At 39.0% G+C, this 27,688-nt stretch overlaps 5 protein-coding genes across 11 annotated transcripts; 3 read left to right on the forward strand and 2 right to left on the reverse strand.

Moving 5' to 3' along the window:
- Positions 1–61: 61 nt before the first annotated feature.
- Positions 62–8,272, reverse strand: plekhb2 (pleckstrin homology domain containing, family B (evectins) member 2). 5 transcript variants are annotated; one of them, XM_031574192.2, is made up of 8 exons: positions 8,096–8,272; positions 4,545–4,602; positions 3,617–3,787; positions 3,283–3,385; positions 2,827–2,866; positions 2,074–2,160; positions 1,816–1,930; positions 62–1,640 (listed from the first exon to the last, which is right to left on the reverse strand). In XM_031574192.2, exons 2-8 carry the CDS (start codon positions 4,579–4,581, stop codon positions 1,504–1,506), a joined length of 690 nt encoding a protein of 229 aa, XP_031430052.1. In that variant the 5' UTR covers positions 4,582–4,602; positions 8,096–8,272; the 3' UTR covers positions 62–1,503. The 5 variants fall into 5 exon arrangements, with proteins under 5 accessions (XP_031430052.1, XP_031430051.1, XP_012680825.1 ...); XM_031574191.1 differs by lacking the exon at positions 8,096–8,272 and adding an exon at positions 5,845–5,863; XM_012825371.3 differs by lacking the exon at positions 8,096–8,272 and adding an exon at positions 5,247–5,382.
- On the forward strand, positions 7,202–13,680 carry ing5a (inhibitor of growth family, member 5a). Of its 2 annotated transcripts, none has more exons than XM_012825365.3 (8): positions 7,202–7,390; positions 8,429–8,500; positions 8,626–8,792; positions 9,028–9,139; positions 9,225–9,321; positions 11,281–11,416; positions 11,639–11,700; positions 11,784–13,680. In XM_012825365.3, exons 1-8 carry the CDS (start codon positions 7,354–7,356, stop codon positions 11,821–11,823), a joined length of 723 nt encoding a protein of 240 aa, XP_012680819.1. In that variant the 5' UTR covers positions 7,202–7,353; the 3' UTR covers positions 11,824–13,680. The 2 variants fall into 2 exon arrangements, with proteins under 2 accessions (XP_012680819.1, XP_031430050.1); XM_031574190.2 differs by lacking the exon at positions 7,202–7,390 and adding an exon at positions 7,447–7,614.
- Positions 13,676–15,319, reverse strand: cep19 (centrosomal protein 19). Its single transcript, XM_012825307.3, has 2 exons — positions 14,702–15,319; positions 13,676–14,352 (listed from the first exon to the last, which is right to left on the reverse strand). Exons 1-2 carry the CDS (start codon positions 14,829–14,831, stop codon positions 13,994–13,996), a joined length of 489 nt encoding a protein of 162 aa, XP_012680761.1. The 5' UTR covers positions 14,832–15,319; the 3' UTR covers positions 13,676–13,993.
- A 120-nt stretch (positions 15,320–15,439) lies between these two features.
- On the forward strand, positions 15,440–17,689 carry pigx (phosphatidylinositol glycan anchor biosynthesis, class X). The gene is made up of 6 exons (XM_012825299.3): positions 15,440–15,795; positions 15,877–15,964; positions 16,053–16,188; positions 16,452–16,671; positions 17,082–17,182; positions 17,401–17,689. The coding sequence occupies exons 1-6, from the start codon at positions 15,717–15,719 to the stop codon at positions 17,545–17,547; spliced, it is 771 nt and encodes a 256-aa protein (XP_012680753.1). The 5' UTR covers positions 15,440–15,716; the 3' UTR covers positions 17,548–17,689.
- A 324-nt stretch (positions 17,690–18,013) lies between these two features.
- pak2b (p21 protein (Cdc42/Rac)-activated kinase 2b) lies at positions 18,014–26,291 on the forward strand. 2 transcript variants are annotated; one of them, XM_012825347.3, is made up of 15 exons: positions 18,014–18,162; positions 19,402–19,780; positions 20,115–20,221; positions 20,380–20,527; positions 21,597–21,628; positions 21,814–21,939; positions 22,071–22,203; positions 22,320–22,383; positions 22,475–22,523; positions 22,864–22,976; positions 23,631–23,748; positions 24,189–24,288; positions 24,419–24,615; positions 24,746–24,883; positions 25,311–26,291. In XM_012825347.3, the coding sequence occupies exons 2-15, from the start codon at positions 19,594–19,596 to the stop codon at positions 25,395–25,397; spliced, it is 1,599 nt and encodes a 532-aa protein (XP_012680801.1). In that variant the 5' UTR covers positions 18,014–18,162; positions 19,402–19,593; the 3' UTR covers positions 25,398–26,291. The 2 variants fall into 2 exon arrangements, with proteins under 2 accessions (XP_012680801.1, XP_031430047.1); XM_031574187.2 differs by having other exon boundaries at positions 19,618–19,780.
- The last annotated feature ends 1,397 nt before the right edge of the window (positions 26,292–27,688 follow it).

A 27,688-nucleotide genomic window follows, 5' to 3' on the forward strand; every position in this document is an offset into this window, starting at 1 on the left:
CTGGGAATTTAGTCAGTTGTTTAAGGACCAGTCAAAATATACAAAATAAACAACCACCAGGTAAAAGTTCTCCATACTGTTTTTATAGATGTAATTGTTTTATTTTAATGTTAACTTTGAGTAAAATTACAATACATTATTGAGTTGAAATGCAATACCTTTGACTTAATTCTAATTAATGTCGTATATTTAACCATCCTAAATAGAATCATCAGAAATGCTGCTCAGAAGATATAACATATAAGCAAAACAAAGTAATGAACCTCCAGTCTTGGTGTTCTTCTTACCCTTCATCTCTTTGGTAAAAAAAAAAGTATTCAAACATAGTCAGTCTCTCATTTTAAAGATAACACATTGAGACAGCACATTATGTGAAAAGCACTTAGCCAATAAATAACATCAGTAATGGTACTGATTTGTGAAAGTGCATGGCGATGTGAATGTAGTTATTCCTGACCCATCATTTCTAATGGCTGGGTGCCCTGAGGCTAGTATGAAGCATAAGTATAAGAAGAACGCGTTCCCGAATAACCCTTCATATTTGTGCATCTTAACACCTGGACAAAACATTTTCCTGTTTGTAAATATTTGAGACAATAAATAATGAAACATATTTTGAGAAGACACAAGGTGGTGAAATGTTCAGACAAATGCCAACCCTTGGATATATGATATAACACATATATATATATATATATATATATATATATATATGGATAATGGCCTTTAAGACTCAAATTCTTGAACTTAGGGAGTGTAAAGCATACTGTACAGCAAAGAAACAAAATAATCAACAAAGCATTAGTAACAGTAAACATAAAAGCTGACTAAAACCAGATTAGAAAAGATGAAACATACTGAAGTTGAAACTCAAGGAGGGTCGGCTTGGGTGTGCAAAGGTTAAGTAAGGTGCAAAGGTTAAGGAAGGTGCAAAGGTTAAGGAAGGTGCAAAGCCATACTCATCAGAACAGGGCTACCTACATCTGCAATAGACCAAGGCACCCATACTTACATATTAGACAAACAAGTGATCAAAGTACTCAATATCTAGCCATATTATATGCAAGGATATTTCACTTATCTGGAACATTGATTCCATCATGGTGACTCCAAGTAGGCTTTGATGAAAAAGCACTTAAACAACCTATCTACCACTTATAAAAATGAATAGTCATTAATAAATTAATCTAAACAAATATCGTTCCCTTCATTATTATATTCATCACATATCAGTTGTTGTTATTCTGTGGTTTACATTAGTTATTCTCATAGGTAATTTCTAAGTAGCCTGACATAATGTGAGGTACAGGGGATAATAGATCTTTGGTACAAAGACAGGGAGGTTAGTTAAAACAGATACACTTCAAAGCCCAACTAACACATGGATAATAACTATTTTATTGCAGTGGTACTGCAGTTCAACCTTCACTAGGACAGCTGCCTGAACAGTGCGTCACCTGTGGGGTAAAAAAAAGTTGGAGGTTGGATGCTGTTGGGACCATATTAGAACACAGAGAAGAGGGATCCGAGAGCCAATCCAGTTGCAGCACCAGCAAGCATGCCCAGTGCTACATCACCTGCATCTTCACGGCGACGCTCTTGGACAATGACATGGTTGACTCCAGGAGGAGGATATGCTCCTAAGTGGCAGAGACAGTCATCATAAGACATGTACCTTTCTTTAAATGCACATTGTTTTATTTAGAACACAATCCGATTCCAATTTCATAAATTTCAGGAATAATGTACACAGGTAAACCTGAGCTAACAAGAGAGCACTTTATTTTCTTACTTTATTTGTTTTTCAAGACATACCTTGGTACTGGTAAGGGTAAGCAACAGTGTAGTATTGACCATCAGCGGAATAAACCATTTGTGTGCCATGTGGGGGCTGAGGGGCATAGCCTCCATATTGGTCTGGACAGTAACCCTGTTCAATGGAAAATATAGCAAAATGTTTACACACATAATACTATTGTGGATCCCAAAATACTATTATGACTCAACATGTATGGTACCAAAAGAAATGTCGAAAATATAAGATTAAACTAAAGGCAAAAAAGTGTTTAGTACCTGAGAGGTTGGGGCACACTCTGAGTATGGTGGAGGAGCCGTGGCAACAACCTCCTCGGCATAGCCAATATGTGGTGTAGCCACAACCTAAAACAAACCCAATATACACAACATCAACACTGTAGTTCAGGAAAACAATAGTCAAATTAGCTTTATGGTGGCCAAATGCCCATACCTTAACATAAGGGGAAAGTACTGCCCAAGGCAAGAGCTTAGAAAGGCTTTCAAAAGATGCTGAATTTTGATCCAATAGATGTGGATACAATTGTGGTTAAACTGAGGAGAGGCATTTGCTGAAGTGAAGGATGTTATATAACATAGGTCCCGTAGGTTTGGTAATATGATGAACAAACCTCTGATATGTAAACTGTGTGCTTAGTTAAAATGTCATAACCGTAATGTCATGGTTCCTGGCATGAGCCAATAGCTGACCCCATAACTTACAATGTCTATTTTTACATATCCAGGACTCCTCTTAGTGGTTAGTTATGCCAGCAAATACCAAATATATGACGACTTTCTTTTACATGGGAAGGTGGCACCTACCCGGTACAACACATCACTTAACTTCAAACAGAACAGATACTGGTTCCAACATGTGGTCGTGTCATTGAGAAAAACTAAATCTTGAGTTCAAAGGTCTATGGCTTGTATTAGCCAACAGGGTGGGAAATACAAGTCCAGTTTGCCTGAGAGCAGTCTTGCAAAAACAAGTCTTTACCAAGTCTTAGTGCTACAAACAAAATCACTCACCGTATTAACTCTAGCATCCTGGAGAGCCATTGTCCATGCCCTGTGACAAAAGATAGTCAAGACTAAATTAGCTCAGAAGCTATGGTACCTTACTCTCTCACTTACACAATAGTTTAAACAAGTTACCAAGTTACCCCCTACAGGTCAGGGCTAAGCCCCAAATGTTTTCAACTCCAAGCAAAGCTCCTGCCTTTACTTAAGGTTTGGATGACTGTATCTGTTTGTGAAATAAACATTTGAAAGGTTTATAGTTCCCAGTGTGTTCTTATCTAAAGGTGTGGTTATACTTTTAATCCGGATCACCTCATAACATAATGTTAATCTTAATCAAAGATGAAGACAGCATACATAATAGCTTTTAGCGCGCTGGTGGGGCTCCATGTTGTGCAGTAGGTGCCCCCTTTTTTTTGACCCTGCCCTTCAAACAGCCTGAGCCTGCCACTGAGAGAGTCTTACAGAGCATCATCGGAGCTGTCTGCACAGATGCTGATGACCCGCCCGTCTCTGCAGACGATTTGCAGAAGGGAATCACGACCCTTGCCCTCAGGTGGGGTGAGTTCTGTGGAGAGAGAAATAATGTGAAAAAGCTGTGCCAAAGACCATTCAGCTGTTCTAACACAAACACAAATCTACATCACCACCATGGCAAGGCTTACAAGAGTCCAAACAATACTTAAATACACAACAGAGTCTAGAGAACGCAATCTTGTTCAGTGTATCTGACCATGTGTTTCAACGCTTTTGAAAGTAGATACACTGTTCACTCCTCCAAGTAAAACTGACTAGCCACCTGAATGAGTCTCCCCACCTCGACATGCATTGGTGTTGCGGATGTTTATGCAGTCGATTCTCATGTGTATCTCATCCTCCATGTCGCGCCGCTGCTGATCATCATAGAACACAAGCCTTCCATCCGACCAAAGATCAAACCAATTCTTTTTCCATCGTCGCAAGATGGTGCCTGTAAAGTATTTCACATGTACATGTTCATTTGATTGCATATCTAAACTGAGTCTGGTTCACGTCATTGTGAATGTCAAATGTCATTGTTTGATATGTGTTCAAACACCACTAGCCGTCCTGGTAAGGTGCATTACCACTAAGAATGTGAGCTTGAAGTGAAGGAAACTTGCAAAATGCTATGGGTCCTAATGTTTTCAGTAATGTCATAAACAAGCCGTTAACAAGAATAGTGGAAGTCAAGTAGAACATTTTCGGAGAGAACTGGATCAGATACTCTCTATATATGCTAGAACACTTCCAATTAATGCTATGGGTCCTAACGTTTTTAGTATTTCTGACTGACCAACAGGTTTGCTTAGTCTTGTGCCGTATAGCTAAATGAAATCCCTGCAGAGACCTGCAAAGCATCATACAACTCATACAATTCACCTGGGCTCAGCAGAAACATAGCTACATGCAAATGTCCGTGTGCCATGCTCACATGAATAGCTCTATGCTATGAACTACGAGCTGATGACCAATCACTATGATTTATTTTAATTTGCAGTGCCTCTAACTATAATCAATCCATGCAGATGTCGTTGACTGCATTCAATGTAACTTTCTTCCCTGACACACGTTTGTCGCCCTCACTTTGACAGTTGTAAATAAGGAAAGCAGACCTATTCCAGCTTTGAACATAAACTAATAATATAACCTGTTATATACCTATAAACTATTCGTTCATAAGTTATTTTGTAGTGGGACCAACTCACTTTGTCTATGAAGCCATCCACTTTTCACGAGAGCCATCCTCGGGGACTAGGCCTAGCACTATAGAAAAACGAAAGGTTAATATTATTACCTATATCTGGTAAGTTTCCAGCTGTGTGGGTAAGCCTACGGTCTCGGCTACACACAAATTAAAATAAACACATTTTAGATGGAGCAGAGATACAACTTCAACTAACTTTCAGTGACCCAAAAACATTTAGGCGTAACGATTTAGCCTACTACATTTATTCGATCCCCTTCGTTAACGAGATGTCAGCTAGGACATGTCGTAGCCTATGGTTTCAGTTACAGTCTCACATTATTGTTTGTTCATGAATCATGCCAAAACATAACAAGTTAAAGCAGGCCGCTGGTGCAACTGGCCTAGCATTAATGTTTGTATTGATATCTAAGATCTAACATCGAAATTGCAGCACAAAGCCAGTCTACGCGAAGACATTTCCGTGCAAACATTATTTTGGTGCAAGTTCCACGTCCAAAAGGATGTTTTCATATTGTAAGCTTACCACAAGCTGCTATGCCTGCTAGTTCCGCTAGCATCTGCTGCTATCAATTACAGCAGCTGACTACCTCACACAGGGCAGACTGACAAGCATAACACAAGATATCTGAAATTATGCATTACTATAGAGATATTAACATCTCAAATTAAATACCAATAAAAGCGTGGATCCTATATATACCTCTTTGTAGGCTAAGGCCTGTAATGAAAAAAGATCCAGAGTCTCCCACTCGATGACTAAAGCATCAGCTGACTTAGAAATGTTGGTGTTGTGAGAATGTCCACGAATATCCGGTAACCACTGAAGTCAAACAGAGGGTTGTCTCAAAATATGGAGTGGAATTGATTGCACAGGCTACGCAGTCCTGTTCAGCAATTTAGGGCACATCTCGGTCCACATCCACAATATCCAGACCCATGACCCAAAACATAGGACTCTCACTAAAATTAAGTTTGTCTTGTTGAACACATGCTACTGCTGTCAGCCAACAATGATTACTACTGCTGCTATTGAGCTGAGTGTTTGAGTCCCTTTTCAAAAGTTGCTAAATCAATTATCAATAAAGTAAGTAAATATATAAAGTAGTTAAATAAATAAAATAGCTACATTTGTTGCTAGGTGCTTTTTGAAATTCAAAACTGGGAAGCACAAATGCCTAATGAATACTGACATGACCCCATCGAAAAAGCAACACATAAGAGTGATATAAATAGTTACAAAACTGATTATTTCTTGACTGGACCTTCACTCACGCCAGTCTAGTTTGTGGCAAACTTACCCCGCAAAAAGGTTTGCAAACTGCAGGGCACCAGAGAAAGATGGATGCCTGGACAGTAATTTCACTTTCAGTAACACATAAAGCAATGAATTATCATTCACATTAATTTGAAAGGCTGTGGTGATTATTCATGTCACAAACCACATATAAAAAGGCAGCTACAGTGAACAGTATTTATTTAACTAGATGAGAGGTTAAATAAAGAGGATAAGTAAAATAGGCTTAGTCATGAAGTGGATTACTGCCGACATCACAACTACATTTACACTGAACTCTTGGCCTTTTCAGCTGTAGTGAGCCATGTTTATTTAAAATGACTTGACAATTTTACCCACATGCCATCAGGATGCTGAACTGTCCTTGAAATATCTTTTTGCACTACAATTTTTTTTCCTCCATTCTTCAGTATTTATTTATTTATTCTGGATACTCCATTCTCCATTTATTTATTCTCTAAGTTGAACGGACATTGAGCACAAAGAATTTCACTACTGATAAATGCTGTTTATGAGTAAATGATAATAAACTTGAACTTGAACAATTGCAGTGAAGTATTAAAGTATTTTCTGTCATTTTTATCACACTAATCAGTATTTTTTCTTGTTACATTTATGTGTGACAAATACTTCATAATGTTGGGAAATGTTACTGATGGCTTGGCAAAGTAAGATTTACATAGCTGATACGACTGTGCTCTCCGAGTGCTCTTGGATTCAATAACTGCCATGACTATAACAGGGAATTATCCCCAGTTAAGTCCTTATACCTTATGAAAAAGATTTAAAACCTGCCTACATGTAAAGTCACTGCTACACAGTTATCAACATCTTTCAGCGACATAAATATTAGAATTGAAGCTACCATATAAAGAAGTACTGTAGTTTAGTCTTATGCCAGTGTCCTAACAAGACACTGATGAAAATTATTTTCTTTGATCTCAAACTCTCAGTTATTAGGAAGAAAACCTCATTCTGATTGAAATAACACAGGAGGGTCATCTATTCACTACATGACATAGATGGTAACAGTGTACAAAGGGCTAACAGGCCTTTTACAACATAGCCAAACACACGGACAAGAATGAATGATAACAGTAGCCTAATGCACGCTAATATGAAACACAAAAAGGGGACCTGAACTACATTCTAAATTCGAACACTACTGTACAATTAAATATTAACATTCTTGCTACACATTCGCACTGCATTCTGATAATGCATACGGACGCTTTCACTACCCTTGATGCAGAATGTATAATACGTGTGTAGTGCAAGTTTTTTTTTTTTTTTTTTACTGTAGGTACGCTACTGACATGTCTCGTAGCCCACAGGTCCTTAGAGGAAAATGGGCCAAACCCTCATGTTATCCAATCAGAGCAGCTTACCCTAATAAGTAGTTTTTGACCCAATAGTAAAGAAGGACATCATGAATTATTAATAAGGAATTTCAACTCGGTTGCTGTTCACGAGGAGTAGAGAGAATATTTGTAACCACCCCGAAACAGCAGAAATGGCGACGGCAATATACCTTGAACATTACCTTGATAGTGAGTAAAAAGATTCATCTATGTCGCTGCTGTTACCTGATGCTAACCTTTGGACATCGGGCTGGTAGCACCTCAGCTAGCGTTAGCTGACTATCCTAGACTGCTATGTAGCTACAAAACAAACGTTCTACGTATGGAATTAGATAATATAATTGTTTGTCATTAAACTGCCAGTATCTGCAACAGTCCAACAGTTGTATTTCTAAACTTTTCCTCAGAACAAGGCAAGTTTGGTGTGTGTTTTTGACAGTGGCCAAGTGTATTCATTGTCATACTGTTGGTTACTTGGCTAGCCAAATGCACGTATGTTTTTGAGACGGCCATGCTAAGTGGTTTTAATCAGGAAACTGTGAAGCGGCTAACCTAGCTTTGCTTTAGCTGAATTGTTTCGTTAGCGCTGGACTCCGTAATGACAGTTCTCACAATGTTGGGTTAGTGTCCACAAAGTAGCATTAACGATCTGACAGGGCTAAGCCTTCAGTAATGTTGAGTTAGTGAGTTGGTAGGACATTGGATTCTCTCATTAGCTAGCTAACCAAGATAATATTCACGTCTGACATCTCATTGGGTGTGGGTGTAAAGTAGACTTAACTAGAATAACATTCGTTCTTAATACTTTGGGATGTGAATGTTGTTTTAGGAAGTCGCTAACAATTAAACTGCTAAGCTTTTCAGCCACTGTCTAACGTTAACTCGCAAACCAACCTTTTCGTTTCTGGTAGAAACCTTCAAACACAGCAGAGGGCGGGATTTGTGGTTTGAAAGTGCGTCACAACAGACGATGGTGTCGTCTGACATAGAACCTGTCCTGTATAGTCTGTCGTTATACAATACATATACTGTCAACAGAACAAAACAGTAGGAAGTATGAACAAATATTTATACAATATACCGGTAGTTAGGTTGTATACTGATGGTTACTTTGTTACAGTCCATACGATATTTAAGATTTGGGCGTGCCCACCTGTTACAACCGGGGGTTGGACTTGTCTTTGGTTGAAACAGGAATAAATAAATGTACATTTTCATTCTCTCTAGGTATTGAAAATCTGCCATGTGAACTCCAAAGAAACTTCACATTAATGAGGGAACTAGATAGTAGAACTGAAGGTATGGTTAAAAGATATCACATATTCTATCAGGAATACATCATTGGCAAATAATCAGAAAGACGTTATGAGCCCTTAGTTCAACTTTTATTGATTCTTTGTGGCTCTTTATTTGTATCCTGGCAGAGAAGAAGGGGGAGATTGACAAGCTAGCTGAAGAGTATATTGCAAATATCCGGAGTCTGGCATCTGAACAGAGGGTGGAGCACCTGCAGAAGATTCAGAATGCCTACAGCAAATGCAAAGAGTACAGTGACGACAAAGTACAACTTGCCATGCAGACATATGAAATGGTAAGTGTTGTACAAACTCTTTCCTACTGTTCTTTCCTGCTCTTGGTGTCATTGGTATATGGTTTGTGGCCATGAACTGTTTTTTTGTTTTTTTTTTAAACAAGTTTAGTACATATTATGAGTATCAACAATTTTTTGTATTTGATATCTGCCAAATGATGCTGCCGTGTCAATACAGAAATGTAGTTACTCAGGTACATCACTAAACCAGACTGTTTACATCTGTTCATTTCAGGTGGACAAACACATCCGAAGACTTGATGCAGACCTTGCACGATTTGAGAATGAGCTGAAAGAGAAGTTGGATGTCAGTGGCTATGAGAGTCCAGATAGTCGGGCTCTAAAGAGTGAGTCTAAACTGACAAAGGGGTTTGCTTAATTATATCACAAATTAAATTTTAATTTGTCTCATCATCATCCTATCACTATCAGAGGGTGGAAGAGGACTGAAAGAGAAGAGAGCCACAAGAGGCAGGGGAAGGAAAGGGTCGGATGAGGAATCGCCACGGAAGAAAAAGATAAAAAACAGGTAAGCCCGTGCCCTGTGTACACAAAAAGACATTTCAGTTGATCCCATGGAATTATTTTAAGTTTTTTGCCCAGTACTGTTGAATATTGATTGCAGCCTTCTGAAATTGTCTTCAATTGTCAGTCCTCTAAATGTGGAAGGAAAGATCTTCTTTTATGTGATGGCAAGGATGTTGGTCTTCAATTTGAAGGCTAATAGCTTGATAGATATTTCTTTGCAGAAAGCAGGAATCCTAGGAGTTTGGTGGCATGATTTGATTATTATCCAAACTCAACAGAACCACAGTCAGTGGGTGGGTAAGACAGAAGCTGCAAGTTGTGTATGGGTATTGGCTCATTAAAACACATTTCTGTCTGGTTGTAAAATGGAGACATAATCAGGTTGTTAAGAAATAAGGAGTTGAGGTTAACGTCATGGACAGCAGAATGTCTGCTATGAGATCAGACATGGTGTTATACATTGTTTATTTTATTGAGTTAACGATTCCCTTTGAAGATGCGATTGAGGAAGCTTTTGGAAGGAAGGAGCTAAAGTATGTGGAACTGCTAGCGGAACCAAGGGAACAAGGTTGGCAAATATACACAAGACCAGTGGAGATGGGTGTAAGAAGCTTTGTAGCTAAATCAACCACGCTTCTGTTGGATTTAGTTTTTTGAAGAAAGTCACATAAAGGAGCTGTCTGAGGCTGCTGAAAAAGCAAGCCAGTGGTTATCAATAAGGCGCTCACAGGCTACTTGGGGACATGTGAATGAACCTGTATTGCACGAAGAAGCCTGTTGTCTCAATATGTTTGGGTGCCAAAGGTGACCAGGGTTCGTATCGCATTTTATTCCCTAACCCTAATCCATGTTCGTAATCCTGGGGGGCTCTCCCACTCCCAACCCCTTTCCTTACCCTAACCTGGATTCATATCGAATTCCTACCCTTACTCTCCTACCCTCCCAACCCTTGCCCTTGATAGCCTGTGGCATGCCATAGTATAATGAGATTGATGTTTAGAAGGCTTAGTTAGGCAGTGCATAGTTCAGACACTGAGATCTGAAATCTTTTTTGAGGTGTATCTGTTGTTGGCCCTGGAATTGACATGTGTCTTAACCCATCGTGAGTATAGAGGGGAGTGGGTCTGGGACACCAGAAACCACTGTTAAGCCTTCTGGAGGTGTCATAAGACTTACAAAGGAAGGTGCCAATTTGACAATCCCAGCGAAATGCTTGCGAAGGCATCTTTGTTGTTGTTGTTAAATATCTGTATGATGGTGATAGTGCACCCTGTTGTTATACTACTCGTTGGGTATGAGTACTTGCACATGACTTGGCCACTGTGGGAAGTCCCCAACACATAGCACAAGGAATTTAACATAATTTCCTGTGTATAACTTCCACCTCAAACTTGGATATTTTTCAGTAGTATGTTGGTTGACCTCAGGACCCTGTTTACACAATTTGTGAGTGTAATTTAATCCCAAAAAATATGAAAACGATATTAACATTGTTCAAAACAAAGGCCCAGATAGTTAGACAGTAATTACATCATTTGGTTGAACTGTAGGCCCTGTAGGCAGTTAAAAAAAAAAAAAAGATTTTTCACTTGTATTCAGAATTCCATAACAAAGTAGGAACATATCTTGTATAGACTGTAGCGAAGTACAGTACCTTTGGCAAATTCAGAGGACTTTCTCACCACTATGTTTTGCTGCTTCATGAAATGCATTTGTAATTTATTGGCCAATTGTTGTCTTTTTGTCAGATATTTTTTACATCAAGCCAAAAATGTGATCTGATCGAACTTCCTTAGGCCACTCAAATTATTACACTTTTGGGTCTAATGTCTGCATGCTTTAAAAAATGTCATCTTTACCATATCAATTCAAGTCACAATATGTTATTTCTTGTCTACTAAAACCAAACAGTGCTGGATACATTTGTACTGATTTTGTTTTGTTACGTCTCTGCCTTCAGTCCTGAATTTGGTGACTCACTGTTGTCAGTTCAGCCATCAGACGTCTTGGACATGCCAGTCGATCCTAACGAGCCAACATACTGTTTGTGCCACCAAGTCTCATACGGAGAAATGATTGGCTGTGACAATCCTGACGTGAGTTTTCCATTTCATTATGCATCAGTCAGATATGTTGCTTTGAAAGGCACATGATTCCATTTAATTTTTTCTAGTACTCCGTGCTGTCTTCTGATAATTACCTTTTTTCAGTTTTTTGATGGTGCAAACTAAGTCTAAACTCATACTATTATGAAACATATATTATGCATTCATCTTAATCAAGCTTATGTCCATGCTTATAATTTTGCTTTTGAACAGTGTCCGATTGAGTGGTTCCACTTTGCCTGTGTTGACCTTACCACGAAGCCGAAAGGGAAGTGGTAAGCCTGACACTATCATTTTATATATAGATTATTCACTATGGATGGTTTTCAATCAACTCATTTATACTTCAATCTTTCAGGTTTTGTCCACGTTGCACCCAGGACAAGAAGAAAAAATGAAACGTATATTTCTGAGGCTAAAAGATTACTTTTATATAAACTATATATATTATATATTTAATATATGTATTTTTGTTTATGTAGGAAAATAGTGTAATATATATATATATATATATATACATATATACATATATACACACACTCAGATGGCAGTTTATGAGGTACACCTAGCAAAATGCAGTCTAATACGACAGTCCTGCAATAAATCCCCCTTCATGATTGTTATAATGTTCAGTTTATGTTTAAACAGTTTAAGAGAGGTGGCCATTCAACTATATGATCATTTTGGACTATGTCATTTGCGGTGCTGTTACACTGTATTATATTAAGCACAAAGGTGTTTCTGTTATTTAACCTAGCCTCACTGATTGAAATGGGGTTGTCAAAATAATAGAAACACGTGTCAGTACAACGCAATACGATTAAACAGCACCACATGCTGCAGCCTCCAAAAAGAACACAACAGCTCTCTAAAATAGTTTAAACAAAAGACTGAATATTATAACCTCCATGATGCTAGGTTTTATTGCAGAACTTGTGTATTAGACTGCATTAGTTTAAGGCCAGCTTTTCCGATAAATTGCAACTGAGTGTATATACAAAGGTCGCCATTAAATCATGACCATATTTCCCTAAAATGTGGTCATAACAAAGCTTTTATTTTTTGAAGTACTTGAAATGTCCCTTTTATTTGTCTATGGGGGACATTATTGCATCCTTATTCATCCATGCCTCGATGTTAGTATTGGACTTACACTTCACTTTCAGTTGCATTGTTTTTTTCATCACATGAGAAGACAAACACTTGAGCTTATATGTATATAATTTGAAAATATTTCATTCATTTTCATAGCTCTTCTAGTTATGATTTAAACCAACAAAAGACAGGCATATATTCCAACTCCGTCCAGGTGAGCACCAAATTAACCGAACATGAAAACCCCCAATTTTATTAATTCTGCCTTTTGATTGTACCACATAGGGAGGAGTCCCAGGCAGAACTGCTGTAATTTTGCCAAATAAAAAAACCTTAATCTGAATGCACTTTTATAAGCACTGCTGTTTAGTGGAATGGAAAAAATGAACTGTTATCCAATGAGATTCCTTCAGAATTGACCTGTGGTAAATCCTTACATCCAACACAAGATGAAAAAGAAAAGCATGGACATTTTTATTTTTTTAATTTTACAACTGTCAGATGAGAGCACAAAACCAAAAGCATACCAAAGTTAGCTTTGGCCATTGTATCAATTGTGTGCTTATCAAATTAACTGCTGTTATTGTTTGTATTTTTGTTGTTGGTTTTATCTTTTGTCCAGTCACTTGCAATGAAAGCCCTATAACTACTTGTGTAATCCTCTTGGCCATTTTAAAACGTTTTGTAAGACCAAATGTGAACAATAAAATAAGCTTCAGTGTGTATTTAGAGAACCTGTTCTAGTGGCACATTCTGTGTAATGTTACATTTTTCCTGTATTGGGAAAATACACTGACACTTGCAGCTACCTTGTGTGATACAAAGAGGAAATTTAATTGTAATAGTTATTTATTTTAATCTTTACTTTGCCAGTCATCAATAATGAATAGGAGACAATCATCGGGAGAATGCTTATTTAATGGCAAGTGATTAAACATTTTGCCCAAAGATAATTCCACTGCTGTTCACTCTATGTATTTCTCCTACTGCAATGGGTACTTTTTGTATTTCTCATGGGGCATAGACTTCTTTTCACTTGACTGTGAATATACAAGTATCCTTATTCCAAGAAGAACATTGTTCCTAGAGGAGTGAGCATCTTTGTATATCAGTGTTTCATATAAAATGTCAAGAAATAATAAATATGTACCTGTATTTGATATAGCATTGTGGTTTTATTTGTATACTACATAGCTTGACAATCTGATTCAATTCAATTCCACTTGATCACCTAGGCATAGTTGCCTTCTAATTAAAATAAATGACAGGGTTAAGAGTATTTTATCATACAGTTAAAAATTGATGGAACAGTCCGTTAAAAGTTAATAAGCCTTGTTTTCCCTACAGACAGTAGAAAATAGGTTTTCCTATAATAATAATAATTGAAACTGAACTTTTATGAAACTTTTTTTTATAGCAAAGCAACTTAATAAAACCGCTTTCAGTAAGATGAAAATTCCAATTTCATGCCAGCTAAAAACCATCATCAGATCCATCATTATCCCAGCTGCAGGCACCCTGACTCTCTACCTCTGTAAACTCCACTTCTACATCATAAACAAAGTCTGGGTCTCCCTTCTGCTTTCTGTTGCGTTCAAAGACTGCGTCCATTTGAGCTTTCCTTTGCGCAAGATCCTCGTCGCTTAGCTTATTGAGGTCTTCCTCGTTTGGATCTTCATCTCGCAAAGCAGCCAAGCTCTGTTCTAGAGTGAGCCCCCGCAGGTGGTCACGCAGGAGTAAATGAAGCTTCTCTAGCTGGCTCAAGGATACACTCTCCAGGTAGTCTCTGTGACGAGCATTGTGTTTCAGCCGTTCTGCAGCCTTGCTGCAATCTACAGGTGTGGAGGCACAATACAGGAGATAGAACGCCCCAGAATGAACCATCTCAGTTTGTACAACCAACTTCCATCAGATTAAATACTAAGGCATTGACAAGACTGGCACAGACAGTATTTATTCAAATCTATGGGATTATTATCACTGGTCCAGGCACGGTTCAATGTGCAGATGGAGAACACTGACTGTCTGGTAATGGCCTAAATTACATGCAGGTCTTGCAAAATGCAGGTCTTGCGATCCGTTTACAAAAATCACTACTGCTATGGTTTAAAATCGAAGAGACAGGCGCACTTTAACATCACCTTGCTCAAATTGTAGTTGTAATAATCGACTGAGTTTTACCTGAAAACTGTGAGAAATTTCTCACTGGAATAACGCGTTTTCTCTTCCTGCCGGTGTCCTTGTCCTCGTAAATAACCACGACTGAAGGTGGGCTAAAATTCACTCCACATCGTTTCGCCGTGAAAGGCATTGCCACTGTCTAGTTATGCGGTGTTTGGTCTAAGTCAATTCATGTGTACATAAAAAGTTCTACCTAATTTACCTAAACCTGTCAATTACGGGAAGCTACAGACGTGTATATCCGTTGCTAGCATGTTTGACTTGTTACTAGTTAGCAAAGTAACGCTAGCTAAGTCAGATGTTTATGTTATTGAAGATCGCAGTTAATCTGAACATTTGAAGAGTATAACCCATGCCATTTTAGTCTTATACAACAGTTACCCGCGTCATTTCTGACTTATCAGACAACTGAAAAAATTAGAATTACAAGAACCCTACATTCAAATTTACCACATATTTTCCTGTGTTTTACCCGTGGTTGAAGTGCACAGTTTGACGGGGAGCTTAATAGATTGCCTAATAATTTGACGAGCATACCGTGAAAAACAGTATTTGTGTTTACAATAAAACATCACCTGTTTGTGAGTACTTACATAACAAAAATGTGCGTAATTTATCATGAGCAACTTTAGTATCTAAATTGCAAAAATCTCACTTGTCTGTTCTGGCATCAATAAGGGCAGCCCAAAAAGGGGCTTAAATTAAAGCTACATTATTTTCTGAGCAAATTTAGAAACCGGATGCTACAGTCTATGGTCTTTGGTCAGTGCGGAATTAACCCAGGTTGTCATATGTCAGCTGTAAGAGACCTTTTATATTATCAAATAAATGTACAGACTTCAATAAAACTACTTTAAAATAGCTCTCGTTTTTTAAACAACAATACCAGAAAGACAACCGAGCCACCCTGGTTTGCCAACATGGAAGTACCTGTCCTGCAACTTGGTTAACCCACCATCAGATACGTTCATCATGACATATTTCTGAAGAAAACAGGAATGGACACATTCATCAAATGATGGGCATGATCTTGCAGACTTGTGTCTTATTGTTTTGGGTTGACCTTGGGTTGAGCGTGACGCATCCAGGGAAAGGTAAAATAAAAGAATAGCCTTGTTTTTTTATCTAGGCTATTTACCTATGCAGAGTACCAGAAGTGTTTCTCTTTGCTACAGGTGGCGATGGTTGTGGCTTCATAATAACGTCACAGTGGGTGGATTTAGTGAAGGTGGTTGTGAACTTGACAAAAAGTGGTTTCCACAGGTATTCGCTTAAATTTTGATTTTCTTTAGCTGTAATTACTACTGGTAAGATCAGTCCTAACATTCTACTATCTTACATTGATTTTCAGAGATCTGGTATACATTGTCCAGTTTGGCGCTCCTTTCCCAGAGGATCTCCAGGTTCTTCTGCTTCAGAATATAACCAGAGGGGTGTACATGGACTTTTACCAATTGCAATCCCTGAGAAAAGATACAGGCTTACATGTATGGTATCTTTTATTTTTGTGTGTTTGTTTATTAAGTAGGTTAGTGTGAATAAGAAATGGCACAATCCCTTTAAATATTTTCCAACTTAATTCAGAAGATCACTGATATTTATAAATAAATATGCATATATGTATGTATGAGAAAAGAAGTGAAACGTGTTTGAATTGTTAAACAAAGTTTTTTACTTCAAATATACAGAAGAAAGAATGCAATGGGAACAAAAAGAAACTTGGTCAACATGTTGTCCTTCCACAAACCAGGTGCTACTTGACTCAGAGGTGGATCTGGAGGCACCAGCTTATGAATCACCTGGTTTTACTGCCCTTGTGTATCCTCGTCCAAATCCTACAAATTTGGGGCATCTCACCACAACAGTGCCCATTCATGGGCGTTATCACAGGCCTTCTGATCCAGGGACACGGGAGAAAGTGGCGATAAAGCATCCAAAACTGCTTCTAAAGTCAGACACCTGTGAGCATGGTAAGCCTTAGTATCTCAGAGGCTAGATACCTCTGCAGATGCTGCTATCCTAAGGGATGTCCACACAAGACAGGGTGCATCACATCACTTCTCTTATTTGGAGGCTGGATATGACAATGGACCCTTTTCACCTTTTTATACCCATATTTTAAGATAAGGTCAAATGTTTGTATATATAGGAAGTGATTAATAAAGTGTATAGTGTAGTGTTTTGAAAACCATACTGCCAAAGTTTCTGCCAAACTGTCCTTGTTCTTGTCCTTGTTCCTGTTCTCTAAGGGCTGGGTCATATATATGAGCAAACAATCTATCTCTGCACGTGTCTGGTAAAAGTGCTGATCAGTTGCACCAGGGTGTGTTTGTTATAGAAAATATAGGTGACAACTCTAATTTCCTCTCCTCACTTTTAGGTAAACCACTCCTTTCCAGTCTCCCTCACAAGATAGTGTATGCCCCTTGTTCAGTAGACAACGTGAGCATTTGCTCATGGATTGAGGTTGAAAACTTGCAGGTATGGGGGACATACAGTTTTCATTCTTTTGTTTTCAACATATTTAACCATAATGGACTAGTAAGCTGGTTGTAACATATCTGCAGAATAGTGCAGGTAATATGTCTGTGTGTGGATGTGGACTTTTCCTGCAGCAGCCTAGTACTTAATCAACTCAATGACAACAATGCAACCTTGGCAACATGACATCCTCTAATTATTTTCTTCTCTCTATGTAGGTGCCACAATCAATGGCTTTGGACTTACCAGTTGGTGACAAGTCTCTGATATTCACTGTTTGTGGTGGGACTCTGTTTATTACAATTCTGTGTAACCTTATTCTCACTGCAACCATCTGGAAACATGCCATATTTGAGTTTTCCTAAGTACCCTCTTTCTTGTTTCCAATCATCTCCATGAAGATTGTTTACAAATTCATCACCTTGCTAACATTAATGTTTTCTGTCATGTTATTTTGGAATGGATACTGAATGACGAAACATTGTTTAAATAAAGACATCAATGTAGTATGATGGTTGCTTGATTTTTTGTCTTTGTTTGTGGATACAGACCGGGCATTTCAAGGGGTAAAAATGGAATTACACTGAATAACTGGGCAGGCAGGTCGATTTAATCCCAGCATTAAGACACATTTTAAAGATTTAATTCGACCATTTTTGTATGTGTATTGTCTTTTGATTAGCATATTTATTTTTGCCAAATAAGTCAAATCAGACCGTTCTGGCAGGATGAACGATTGATATGTAGTCTACTTGTTGTCGTTGGTTACAAGTAATTAAATAGACTCTCCACCACATGATTTGTTTATCATTGTTTGTGTAGCTATCGAGGCTTTTATTTTGAAATGTCAATGAAAGTGCGACCCAGAAATACGCTAGATGCTAGGTTCATCCAGGTCGCAGATCCCCTCCTCGCCTTGTCCTGTATGACTGAAGATCCAAAGCTACTGTATGCACAGCCGCTTTTAGGGATTTAATTTGGTAAGTATTCTCTTAGTGTTCTGTAGTTACATTTCAGTGGCGGTAAACGTCGACTCTGTTTTTATATTGGAGCTTTCTGAGCCAGATCAGCTAGCGAGTTAGCGACCTTTCAAGCTAATGTTAAGTTTAGAGAAAGTTTAGCTCGCCAGATAGCATAGCTAGCTTGCTAGGTAGCTATTTAGCAGGAGTTAACGTTACAATGGGCAGGTCTTTTCCTGTCCTCCCTTGAGCAGGCAACGTTTGTGAACTAAGTGTGTATGAGCATTCACTGCACTTTATACATCTGAGTTGTTTAGTTAAATGGTCAGTGCAACTTTCGATACTCCACTTTTTCTTTGCAGCTGTTAGTAGCTTGCTTGCTTGTTTGTAGCTCATGATCAATGAAATATTCGAATCAGCTCAGCCATCAGCTAACCCGTAGCTAGCTAAATATATGCCTTAGTGAGCCGGGCAGTTACAGTACACTTGGTGGACACTAGTGTTTAAGATATATAAACCGGCGGATAGCACCAACGCGAACGTTGGCACACGTTGATGCCAAACCATTTGGAAAAGTAGTGTAACTTGGATAGCTAGGTGGCTAATATAGCCATTTCACAGCTAATAAGTACCGTCAATTGTTTGAGCGCCGGTCTGTAACACTACCCGTCGTTTCAAATGTTTCTTGATCCTTCGAAATCAAATATGATAATGTCTATGAAGTAATAACTCCAAAAGTTTGAATTAAGCCACCGTGGATACGCAAATTACTTTGAGCCAGGTAGATGACGTTACAAGGTAAATTGGTAGTTCCTGTGCTTGTTTACAGCTTGCTGGCAACGTTACCCCCAGATGTTATGACTATTTTCTGTACATATTGCCTTGGACATTTTAGGGTTTTTTCTTTTCATGCAATGAGAGCATATGACAGTCTTGTTGTGATGGTGTGAGTTGAGTTACCCACCTGTAATGTGTTTGTGTGTTTTTTAAAAAAACCTTTTTGCAAAGGTTAAGTGTATAAACATGTATCTCCATTAGGTATAGTGAATATCAAGAAGAGTGTTCGTTGATTAGGTTAAGAAAAATTACCAGTTCTATGACGTGAAGTTATTTTGTATTGTGACCCAGAGTTTAATTTCTTGGAAGGAGAATTGCAATGTTTTGTAGAACCTAAGCAAAAAGAATGGTGCAAAGGAGAAAAATTCTATGCTCAGACACAAATCATTCTAAACCACAGGATGTATTTCTGTTTGTCTGCAGTGCCATTCCCCATCTTGTACTTTGAACACTTCCTCCACTCTTTTCACCCTTTCTCCTATAACTGTCACTGCATCTCTCTTGCCTCTGCACATTTCTCACTCTGCTTCGTCGATTTTCCTCTCCTTTCTCCTCATTCCGTCTTTCTCTGTCTCTCTTGTGCTCTGTCTCTTCGCTTTCTCATTCTCTGTGGTCATGTGTGACAACGGGGATTACGAGGACAAACCCCCCGCCCCTCCAGTGAGGATGAGTAGCACCAATTTCAGCAGCAGCGGGAAGGATCACACACTCTCAGCCAATCACAGCTCCAAGCCCCTTCCCTCTGTGCCAGAGGAGAGGAAACGAAACAAGATCATCTCCATCTTCTCCAGTGGAGAGAAAGGTGACGACCTTAGTTTCCACCTCGACCACCTACTGCCACACCTGTGAATTCATTTTCTGCGGGAGACAGAAGGCCGTGTATAGATCCAGTGTTGTATTTACAATTGTTTTGTAAACCCTAGAGTATTCTTAACTACATGGAAAGTTGTTGGTAGTCAAAAGGCCTGGCAGATTAAGTATCGCCAGTGGAATTAGCTGTGCATGGTAATGGGTAACTATCACTGTTGTGTGACAAAATGAAGAGCTCTCAGGTTCCTCCTAAGATGAGGACTTCATAGAGTGTCTATACAGACTGTGTTTACAGATAAATACATTTTATTCTGGTGATTTTGCAGTGGGCAGAAGAAAAGACAGAGACAAGGAGCGGCCAGAAATTTCTCCACCGTCTGATTTTGAACACACAATCCATGTTGGTTTTGATGCAGTCACAGGGGAGTTCACAGTAAGTATGGATTCTCTTTGTCATCTCCCAACCTTAGCCTTCAACCCAATAGTTTGTCTCTTTACCTAAGGGTAGTAGGCACACATAAACTGAGATACACCGTCACTGACTCCTCCTGGCTTTAGACTGACTGTTGTTGTTGTTGTTGTCGTCCATAGGGTATGCCAGAGCAGTGGGCACGGCTCCTGCAGACATCCAATATCACCAAGTCTGAGCAGAAGAAGAATCCTCAAGCTGTACTTGATGTTCTGAAGTTCTACGATTCAACTGGCAACGGCCGCCAGAAGTACCTCAGCTTTTCATCGGGTGAGTTTTGTGTGTATCTGTCTGTCTGCTACAGCAATTATGAATGAAAGAAATCAGCATAATTTTACCCATAGATAGTAGATAGTCAACGTAGATAGTCAAAAAGAGTCCTATACAGAAGGTGGAAAATGCAGATGTAATTTAGAATGTACTGGGTGAAAGATTTGTTTTGTACATTAATATTTGGACTGCAATGGATGTTGACAAAGAATACAATTCTATGAATCACCTTTTTGCTTTGTATTTGTTGTTGGTGCAGTTAAAAGGATATGGTTTGTCACTGTACATCACCGTTGTTGTAACAGTCACTTTGTGACTTTGAACCTGTTACAGGTCCTTAGGGCCAATGATTTTCCGTTTCAAAAAAATGCATTTTCCGTTTCACATTTGGTGAATTCCGTTTCAGCTCATTTTGTTCACCCTGAGGTATATTGATGGCTTAAAATGAGTGAATAATATGTACCCCTGTTGTTTGTCAGCATTAACAGAACAGAAGACTACAATTTTTTTGTTTTAAATGCGATTGGGATGACGAGCAAGTGGATGTGACTGAATGTGGCTTTAGCGGACGTGTGTGGGCAACCGTTAAAAAGGGGGGCGTGGCCGGAGCAGAGTTCAGCGCAGACGTGACATTTTCTCAGTGGTTTTGTTCTTTAATTAATGTTTGTTCATCGTTGCAATCGTTGTTGTGTTTATTTGAAAGAAATATAGGCTTGCAGCCCAAAATACAGAGGAATTTGGGCGATTTGTGTATGCACAAAATGATGTTTCCGTTTGAAAGTTGCAATTCCGTTTCAAAGGGTTCATTCCGCGAATTCTGTCCGTTTTCCGTTATCGCGGAAACCATTGGCCCTAGGTCCTTACCTCTTTGCACACAGATTACCTGATAGGCTTCAGTCTGGCTGGATATCAGTATGTGTTCATGACACTGATAACTCTTGATGTCTGCAAGTAATGGACTGGAGTGACTGCAGACCTCCATTGCAGTGCTGATAAAGTTGCAGTATTTTGCTGAGGTCAATGAGGTTGATTCTTTTCTGACCATGTCCTTTCTTGTATGTATCTGCAGAAAAAGATGGCTATCCCCCAGGCCCACAGTCTGTAAGTACTAGAATGGGAACTAATACTAGGCATCTTTATTTTGTACTCTGTTGTGATTACTGTAATGGTGGTTGTGTCCCTTCAATGGTAAGGGGTTTATTCAGTCTTTGTCCCTTAAATGGTATGTGGTTTATTCACTCTGCCGTATTTGTCTTCCCCATCTTTTGTTATGAAATAATCCACAGCCTGTCAAGAAAGGCTCAGAACCTTTGTCATCGAACATCAAAGACATTGATAATGGTGGTGATGAAGAAGAAGATGACGATGAAGCACCTCCACCTCCACCACCCCGCCCTGAACACACCAAGAGTGTGAGTGTTCCCTCCCTCGCGTTCTACTCTTTAGCAATCATCTGGATCTTTCAGCATTTGCTTCAATGGTTAGTGCGTGCGCACAGCGTGCATGTTACTTCAGTCTTTAATCACTGTTCTGTACCCTACAGGTATATACACGATCCGTCATTGATCCCCTGCCTCCACCTCCGACTGCTCCAGATGGAGACTCTGCCTCTAAGGCCGCTGACCGACAGAAGAAGAAGGGCAAGATGACTGATGAAGAGATTATGGACAAACTAAGTATGACTGGCATCAATTCTTATGGCATTCACATGGAAAACATTTTAGTGTTATGTGCAACTGTCCCCCAAAACATCACAAACAATGGTTTATTTCTGTTCTATCATTCTGTCCAGGAACAATAGTTAGTATTGGAGATCCCAAAAAGAAATACACACGTTACGAAAAGATTGGCCAAGGGTAAGTGTGTTTTTTGTTAATGTATGCATACATTTAAATCTGTTTTGGGTATTTGAGCAAGTTCTGCATTTTATTTTGATTTTTTTCTCAGAGCTTCGGGAACAGTTTATACAGCAATTGATGTTTCAACTGGAGCGGAGGTAAGAAAGGAAGATGATTAGGAAGTTAAAGTGACATGGAGATCCTGACATAACTAGGGCCCAGCATCACAAACCTAGTTCAGCATACTCAGGCTACCTACCAATTTGACCTTCTCATAATCTGGAAAAGACCAGTCTGACCTGTCCCACAACAGTTGTCAACATTTGGTATCATCCTCGGTTTAGAAATGTAGGCTATAATTAATCTCATTTACAGACATGTATGGCCATGTGTCGCATGAAAGGATCTAAGGCCACCGTTTTCGTTTCTTTGGTTGAGAAGGCAGAGATTGTAGCCCTCAATTTCCTGATAATTTTCAGTTTTCTCTCTGATTTCAAGGTGGCCATTAAACAGATTAACCTCCAGAAGCAGCCCAAGAAAGAGCTGATCATCAATGAGATCCTGGTGATGAAGGAGCTGAAAAACCCCAACATTGTCAACTATGTAGACAGGTAAAGTCAATTTCAGGTGTTTGTTTTTCTCACCTGTAGCCTTTGCTACACCTGTAGTCTCTAAATGAAATATTGGTGTATACACAGTAACAATGTAGATTTTAAATAAGTACATTTTTTTAACATTTAACATGTAACATGTAACAACAGTTTACTGTCTTACAAAATTCTTACTCCATCATATTTTTAAACATCTTTTATTAACTGTTCAATAGGTAAATTGGTCTTAGATCCCAACTATTAACACTGAACAGAAGTTCTCTTTAATATAAGTCGCATATAACGGCCCTATGGTGTCCGGATTTACGAAACTAATGGATGAAGCGGGGCTAAAGATTGATCCTCTAAAGCCATTATTTTCATGTGTTCATCCCAGAATGCACTTGGTCACTTCTCAGTTTTAACCCTTTCCAAGGGCATCTGAGTTATTGGACATCCATTCATTCTCTACAAATAAGCCCAGTTCTTCTGTACCATCATAACATAAATACCATTGATGTGCCAGTAATGTATAACGAGCTGTCTATCTGGTGAGGAGTTGACTGTATTCGTCCAAGGATTTAGAGGGCAAGGGAGGGTGTTGTGTGTCGTAAGTGTTGGATTTCTTTTCTTACCTCTTCTTTAATAGTTTATTTTCATATGATTGTCCTACAGCTTCTTAGTAGGCGAGGAGCTCTTTGTAGTGATGGAGTATTTGGCCGGTGGTTCTCTGACAGATGTTGTGACGGAGACGTGTATGGATGAAGCTCAGATCGCAGCTGTTTGTCGAGAGGTGATGTAGTAGCCTGTTTATCCATTCACAACTTTTCGTGCTGTGTGAAAGATGTGTGTTTTTTGTTGTGACCAGAACAGAGATGCTGCACTTTGTAGGATATCAAAGTAGAGGGGTTGATTTTGCACATACCTTTCACTCTTCACATCTTGACATTAACCATGAGTTGATGTGCCAGGTTTTTATTTCAGTTTGATTAGTTAAATCAGGATCATCTTAACCTGAATCTGAGTTTGATTCTCTGCTGAATAATGTAGCCTAAGGTATTCTTCATATTGAAGGAAAATTCGTGGTTCCAGAATTCAGCATATATACAACAGTACAACAATGATATTATGGCTTGTGCTGAACCTTTGATTTGTGTGGTCTCATAAAATGATTGGTGTACCATTTTGTTTTCATTGGCATACTAATTATTGGTTTTCTTTTTTTTTATATAGTGTTTACAAGCATTGGAGTTCTTGCATGCCAACCAGGTCATCCACAGAGACATCAAAAGTGACAACGTCCTATTGGGGATGGACGGCTCGGTTAAGCTGAGTGAGTAAAACCATACAAATAAGATGTGTGTGAGAAGCATTTGTAGGTCACTTTCCTGGTGACATTTTGTGATTTATAGTTGTCTAATGATCTTTCTTTCTGTTTGTCTCTTTCTGTCTTTCACTTTCAGCCGATTTTGGGTTCTGTGCCCAGATTACTCCAGAACAGAGCAAGCGCAGCACCATGGTGGGAACGCCCTACTGGATGGCCCCTGAGGTTGTGACCCGGAAGGCTTATGGGCCCAAAGTGGACATCTGGTCCCTGGGTATCATGGCCATAGAGATGGTGGAAGGCGAGCCACCGTACCTCAATGAGAACCCACTGAGGGTGTGTACACAGCATTGCTTCACATCGGAAAAAAAGTCTTACACTCTGTCTGCCTTCTCATTTCTGACCGGCCTCTCTTCTCTTTTCATTTGTGTCTGTCTCTCTGTCACCGTCCTTCTTGCGCTCTCAGGCACTCTATTTAATCGCCACAAATGGCACTCCGGAGCTTCAGAGTCCAGAAAAGCTGTCGCCGGTTTTCCGTGATTTCCTGAGCCGCTGTCTGGAGATGGACGTGGAGAAGCGAGGAGGAGGAAAAGAGCTGTTGCAGGTGAGATTGCTACCAGAGGTGGTAGTCACCTTATGTTTGAATGAATTTGTGATGCCTGGGACACAATTGGATAAGATTATAAAGGTTCAGTACATTAATACAAATAATTTGAAGGACATGATGTTATTATTCTGTAAAACCTAACCCAGTCATTAACCTAACCCACTCATGTACTCTCGTTTAACAAGGGACCCACATTTGTAGTTACAAACTGTCAAACACCAAGGCTCTACTTTGTACAATACCATAATTTCAAAATAAGTCACTACTTCTGTGGATATCTTGACTGTTTTCTATAATACTGTTATATACAGTGTCCGCACATTCCTGTCCATTTTCCTTTTGAACAAAATTACCTAAACCTGTGTGTTTTATGCATGTCATAAATAAATGAATAACTCTCCCCCCTCTTCTTTTTCTTCTACAGCACCCCTTCCTAAAGCTGGCTAAGCCTCTGTCTAGCCTCACGCCACTCATCCTAGCAGCCAAGGACGCCATGAAGAACAACCGCTAACCTTTCAGTTGAGACGGTCCCTTAGCCATCCTGAGCTGAGCTGAGTGTTTCTCCACCTGATGCTCCATCCCCCCCTTTTCTTTTGCTGACGTGCCATCAAGCAGCCAAGCCCGTGAAGCCACGCTGTCTCCAAGACCAAAAACACAAGCCCCAATCTGCAGGGGTAGGAACTCTGGTGGCCTTATGAACTCTTTGTTTTTTTTTGTCTTTCCCAGGGGTCATGAACTAACCCCTACGTGAATCATGTCTCCATTTTATATAGATCCATGTGTTTTCCATTTCAAAATATGACGTAAAGAAGACAACATTCAGATGTGGGTCCAGAAACATATCTTGATTTCTCCACTTCATGCAAAAACATCTGCTAAGTGATTTTGTGTCCATAATTTCCAGAAAAAGTAGTGTTTATGACGACACTTCCTCATTGCCACAGTTTTAAATCTCACCAGCCTCCCCCAGAGGAAGGCGTGCACCTTATTTACCGATGCCAACAGTAGCTTGTGAGTGGTAGGATTGTCACTTGTGCCTTGTGTACTTGTTCCTACACACAAAGTATTGTGTTCTGTACAGGATGGAGTCCTACTTATGTCAGTTTCTTCATTTGCCTAAAACCTGGGAAGATAAACTTTCATAAGGTAAAATTTGTTATGTATATTACGAACTTAAAAAAAAAAAAAAAGGAAACGGTAGGATACAAATTTGGACTTTTAGACAAGCTGTCATTTAATATGTATGTTTATATGTATAAACACTATTTTGGTTTTTAATAACTAACATTATAAATAGATCTGTTGGAAGTGTTGGTCAGGCCTGTTTTGGTGCCTTGAGTCCAGCTTTATTCCCATGTCAAAAATTGTAACTGTGAAAATAAAATAGTGTTTCTTGTCAAATTCACCAAGTCCTTTGATGTGTAATTGTTTGGGTTAAGCTTATTTTTAAAACATAATTTACCAGTCATACATTTTCATAAATTCCAGTAAGGTTAAGATATTTAATAGTACAGAGGTGTGTGCGTTTTTTCTGTGTGTGTGCATGCATAAGTTATACAATGATATACAAAAGCAGGATGTACTGGATGATTGCCCTGGAACATGTCGGAGAGTATTGACTTAAACTGCAGAGGTTGAGAATTTTCATGGGAGAACAACTTCTAGCTGTGTCCCTGGTTTATGTACAAAAAAATCTAGGAATAGGTAACATTGTCTGCAGATTCCAACTGAACTGTTTAAATGGATCGTAGTCCAAAAAGGAATGTATGTGCAGGTAGGAAATGGGAATTAAACAGTGTATCCTTCAGCCTTACCATAAACAATTGGACATCTTTGAAAGGGAACGCAGAGTTTGAATTTGGTAGAATGGATGGAGCAATCCAGGAGTGTCTGGGATAGTTTTTCCTCATTTAAGCTATGAAAAAAACAATGTATATGAATTATACTTTACAGCAAAAAAGGGAAAATATGGGCACATGAAATGCATAGGTGCAAATTATGTTGAAGCAGGGGGTGAAAGAAAAATTAGACCAGTATCAACTACAAAATTCAAACTGCATTAACACATGGCATTGAAGACAGACTGCACTATGGTTGGTGAAGGCAAACAGGGAAGGGTCTTTTGCTAAACATTGTAGATAAAAAAGACTTCAGGAAAAAATCATTCCTGTCTCTCTCATTGCTCATCTGCCCTCATCAGGAAGTATTCTTTTAATAAATATAACTGAAGCACACCAGGTAAATTGTTATGAGTCGTCATATTGAGAAATCAGTTTCTTGTTTTCAGACAAAGTCCACTGATAGGTGAAAATTCACCCTAGTTACTTCAGGACTCCGGAGCTGCATATAAGTATATTTGTTAGACAAACAACAATTGCAATCGGGCTCACTCCCAGCACAAGGCTGAAAGTGAAGCAATGATAAACACATCGCACAAGGTTTATATAGACAGAAGTTGAGCGTTCAGCAGGGATAATCACGTGGTGGATTTCTCACGTCCGAGGCAAGGATGGAAGTTTTGCAAGGTCGGAAGAAGCACAGTTCGAACCTTCTTATCACTTCTGGTCTAAACATGCTCTTGTACATATGCAGACTAAGTGGCACCTCATATTCTAAGTTACACACACGCACAGAAAAGCCATTTCATAAGCACATGATTCATACATTCTTAAGTAATTAACAGTATATGCAAATTATCTCCATCATCCACTAAACTAAAGCCATTTGTCATTGAAGTCACACAGGGATTACTAATTGTTACAGAAAGGTACTGTAAGGTATACAGTAAAATATAAATAAATA

This window comes from Clupea harengus, chromosome 10, assembly GCF_900700415.2.
Source record: "Clupea harengus chromosome 10, Ch_v2.0.2, whole genome shotgun sequence".
In the NCBI taxonomy this organism is placed as follows: Eukaryota; Metazoa; Chordata; class Actinopteri; order Clupeiformes; family Clupeidae; genus Clupea; species Clupea harengus.

Excerpts from the sequence above, each read along its gene's own strand:
- plekhb2 (XM_031574192.2), bottom strand. The coding sequence starts at position 4,581 with ATGGCTCTCGTGAAAAGTGGATGGCTTCATAGACAAA. Across the intron at positions 2,161-2,826 it reads AGGATGCTAGAGTTAATACG|GTTGTGGCTACACCACATAT; the intron begins GTGAGTGATTTT and ends GGTTTGTTTTAG. Across the intron at positions 1,931-2,073 it reads AGTGTGCCCCAACCTCTCAG|GGTTACTGTCCAGACCAATA; the intron begins GTACTAAACACT and ends TCCATTGAACAG.
- ing5a (XM_012825365.3), top strand. The coding sequence starts at position 7,354 with ATGGCGACGGCAATATACCTTGAACATTACCTTGATA. Across the intron at positions 8,501-8,625 it reads ACTAGATAGTAGAACTGAAG|AGAAGAAGGGGGAGATTGAC; the intron begins GTATGGTTAAAA and ends GTATCCTGGCAG. Across the intron at positions 8,793-9,027 it reads CCATGCAGACATATGAAATG|GTGGACAAACACATCCGAAG; the intron begins GTAAGTGTTGTA and ends TGTTCATTTCAG.
- cep19 (XM_012825307.3), bottom strand. The coding sequence starts at position 14,831 with ATGCCTTTCACGGCGAAACGATGTGGAGTGAATTTTAGCCCACCTTCA. Across the intron at positions 14,353-14,701 it reads AAATTTCTCACAGTTTTCAG|ATTGCAGCAAGGCTGCAGAA; the intron begins GTAAAACTCAGT and ends CCACACCTGTAG.
- pigx (XM_012825299.3), top strand. The coding sequence starts at position 15,717 with ATGATGGGCATGATCTTGCAGACTTGTGTCTTATTGTTTTGGGTTGAC. Across the intron at positions 16,672-17,081 it reads GTCAGACACCTGTGAGCATG|GTAAACCACTCCTTTCCAGT; the intron begins GTAAGCCTTAGT and ends CCTCACTTTTAG. Across the intron at positions 17,183-17,400 it reads TTGAGGTTGAAAACTTGCAG|GTGCCACAATCAATGGCTTT; the intron begins GTATGGGGGACA and ends CTCTCTATGTAG.
- pak2b (XM_012825347.3), top strand. The coding sequence starts at position 19,594 with ATGTGTGACAACGGGGATTACGAGGACAAACCCCCCGCCCCTCCAGTG. Across the intron at positions 19,781-20,114 it reads CTTCTCCAGTGGAGAGAAAG|TGGGCAGAAGAAAAGACAGA; the intron begins GTGACGACCTTA and ends GTGATTTTGCAG. Across the intron at positions 22,204-22,319 it reads AGAGATTATGGACAAACTAA|GAACAATAGTTAGTATTGGA; the intron begins GTATGACTGGCA and ends CATTCTGTCCAG.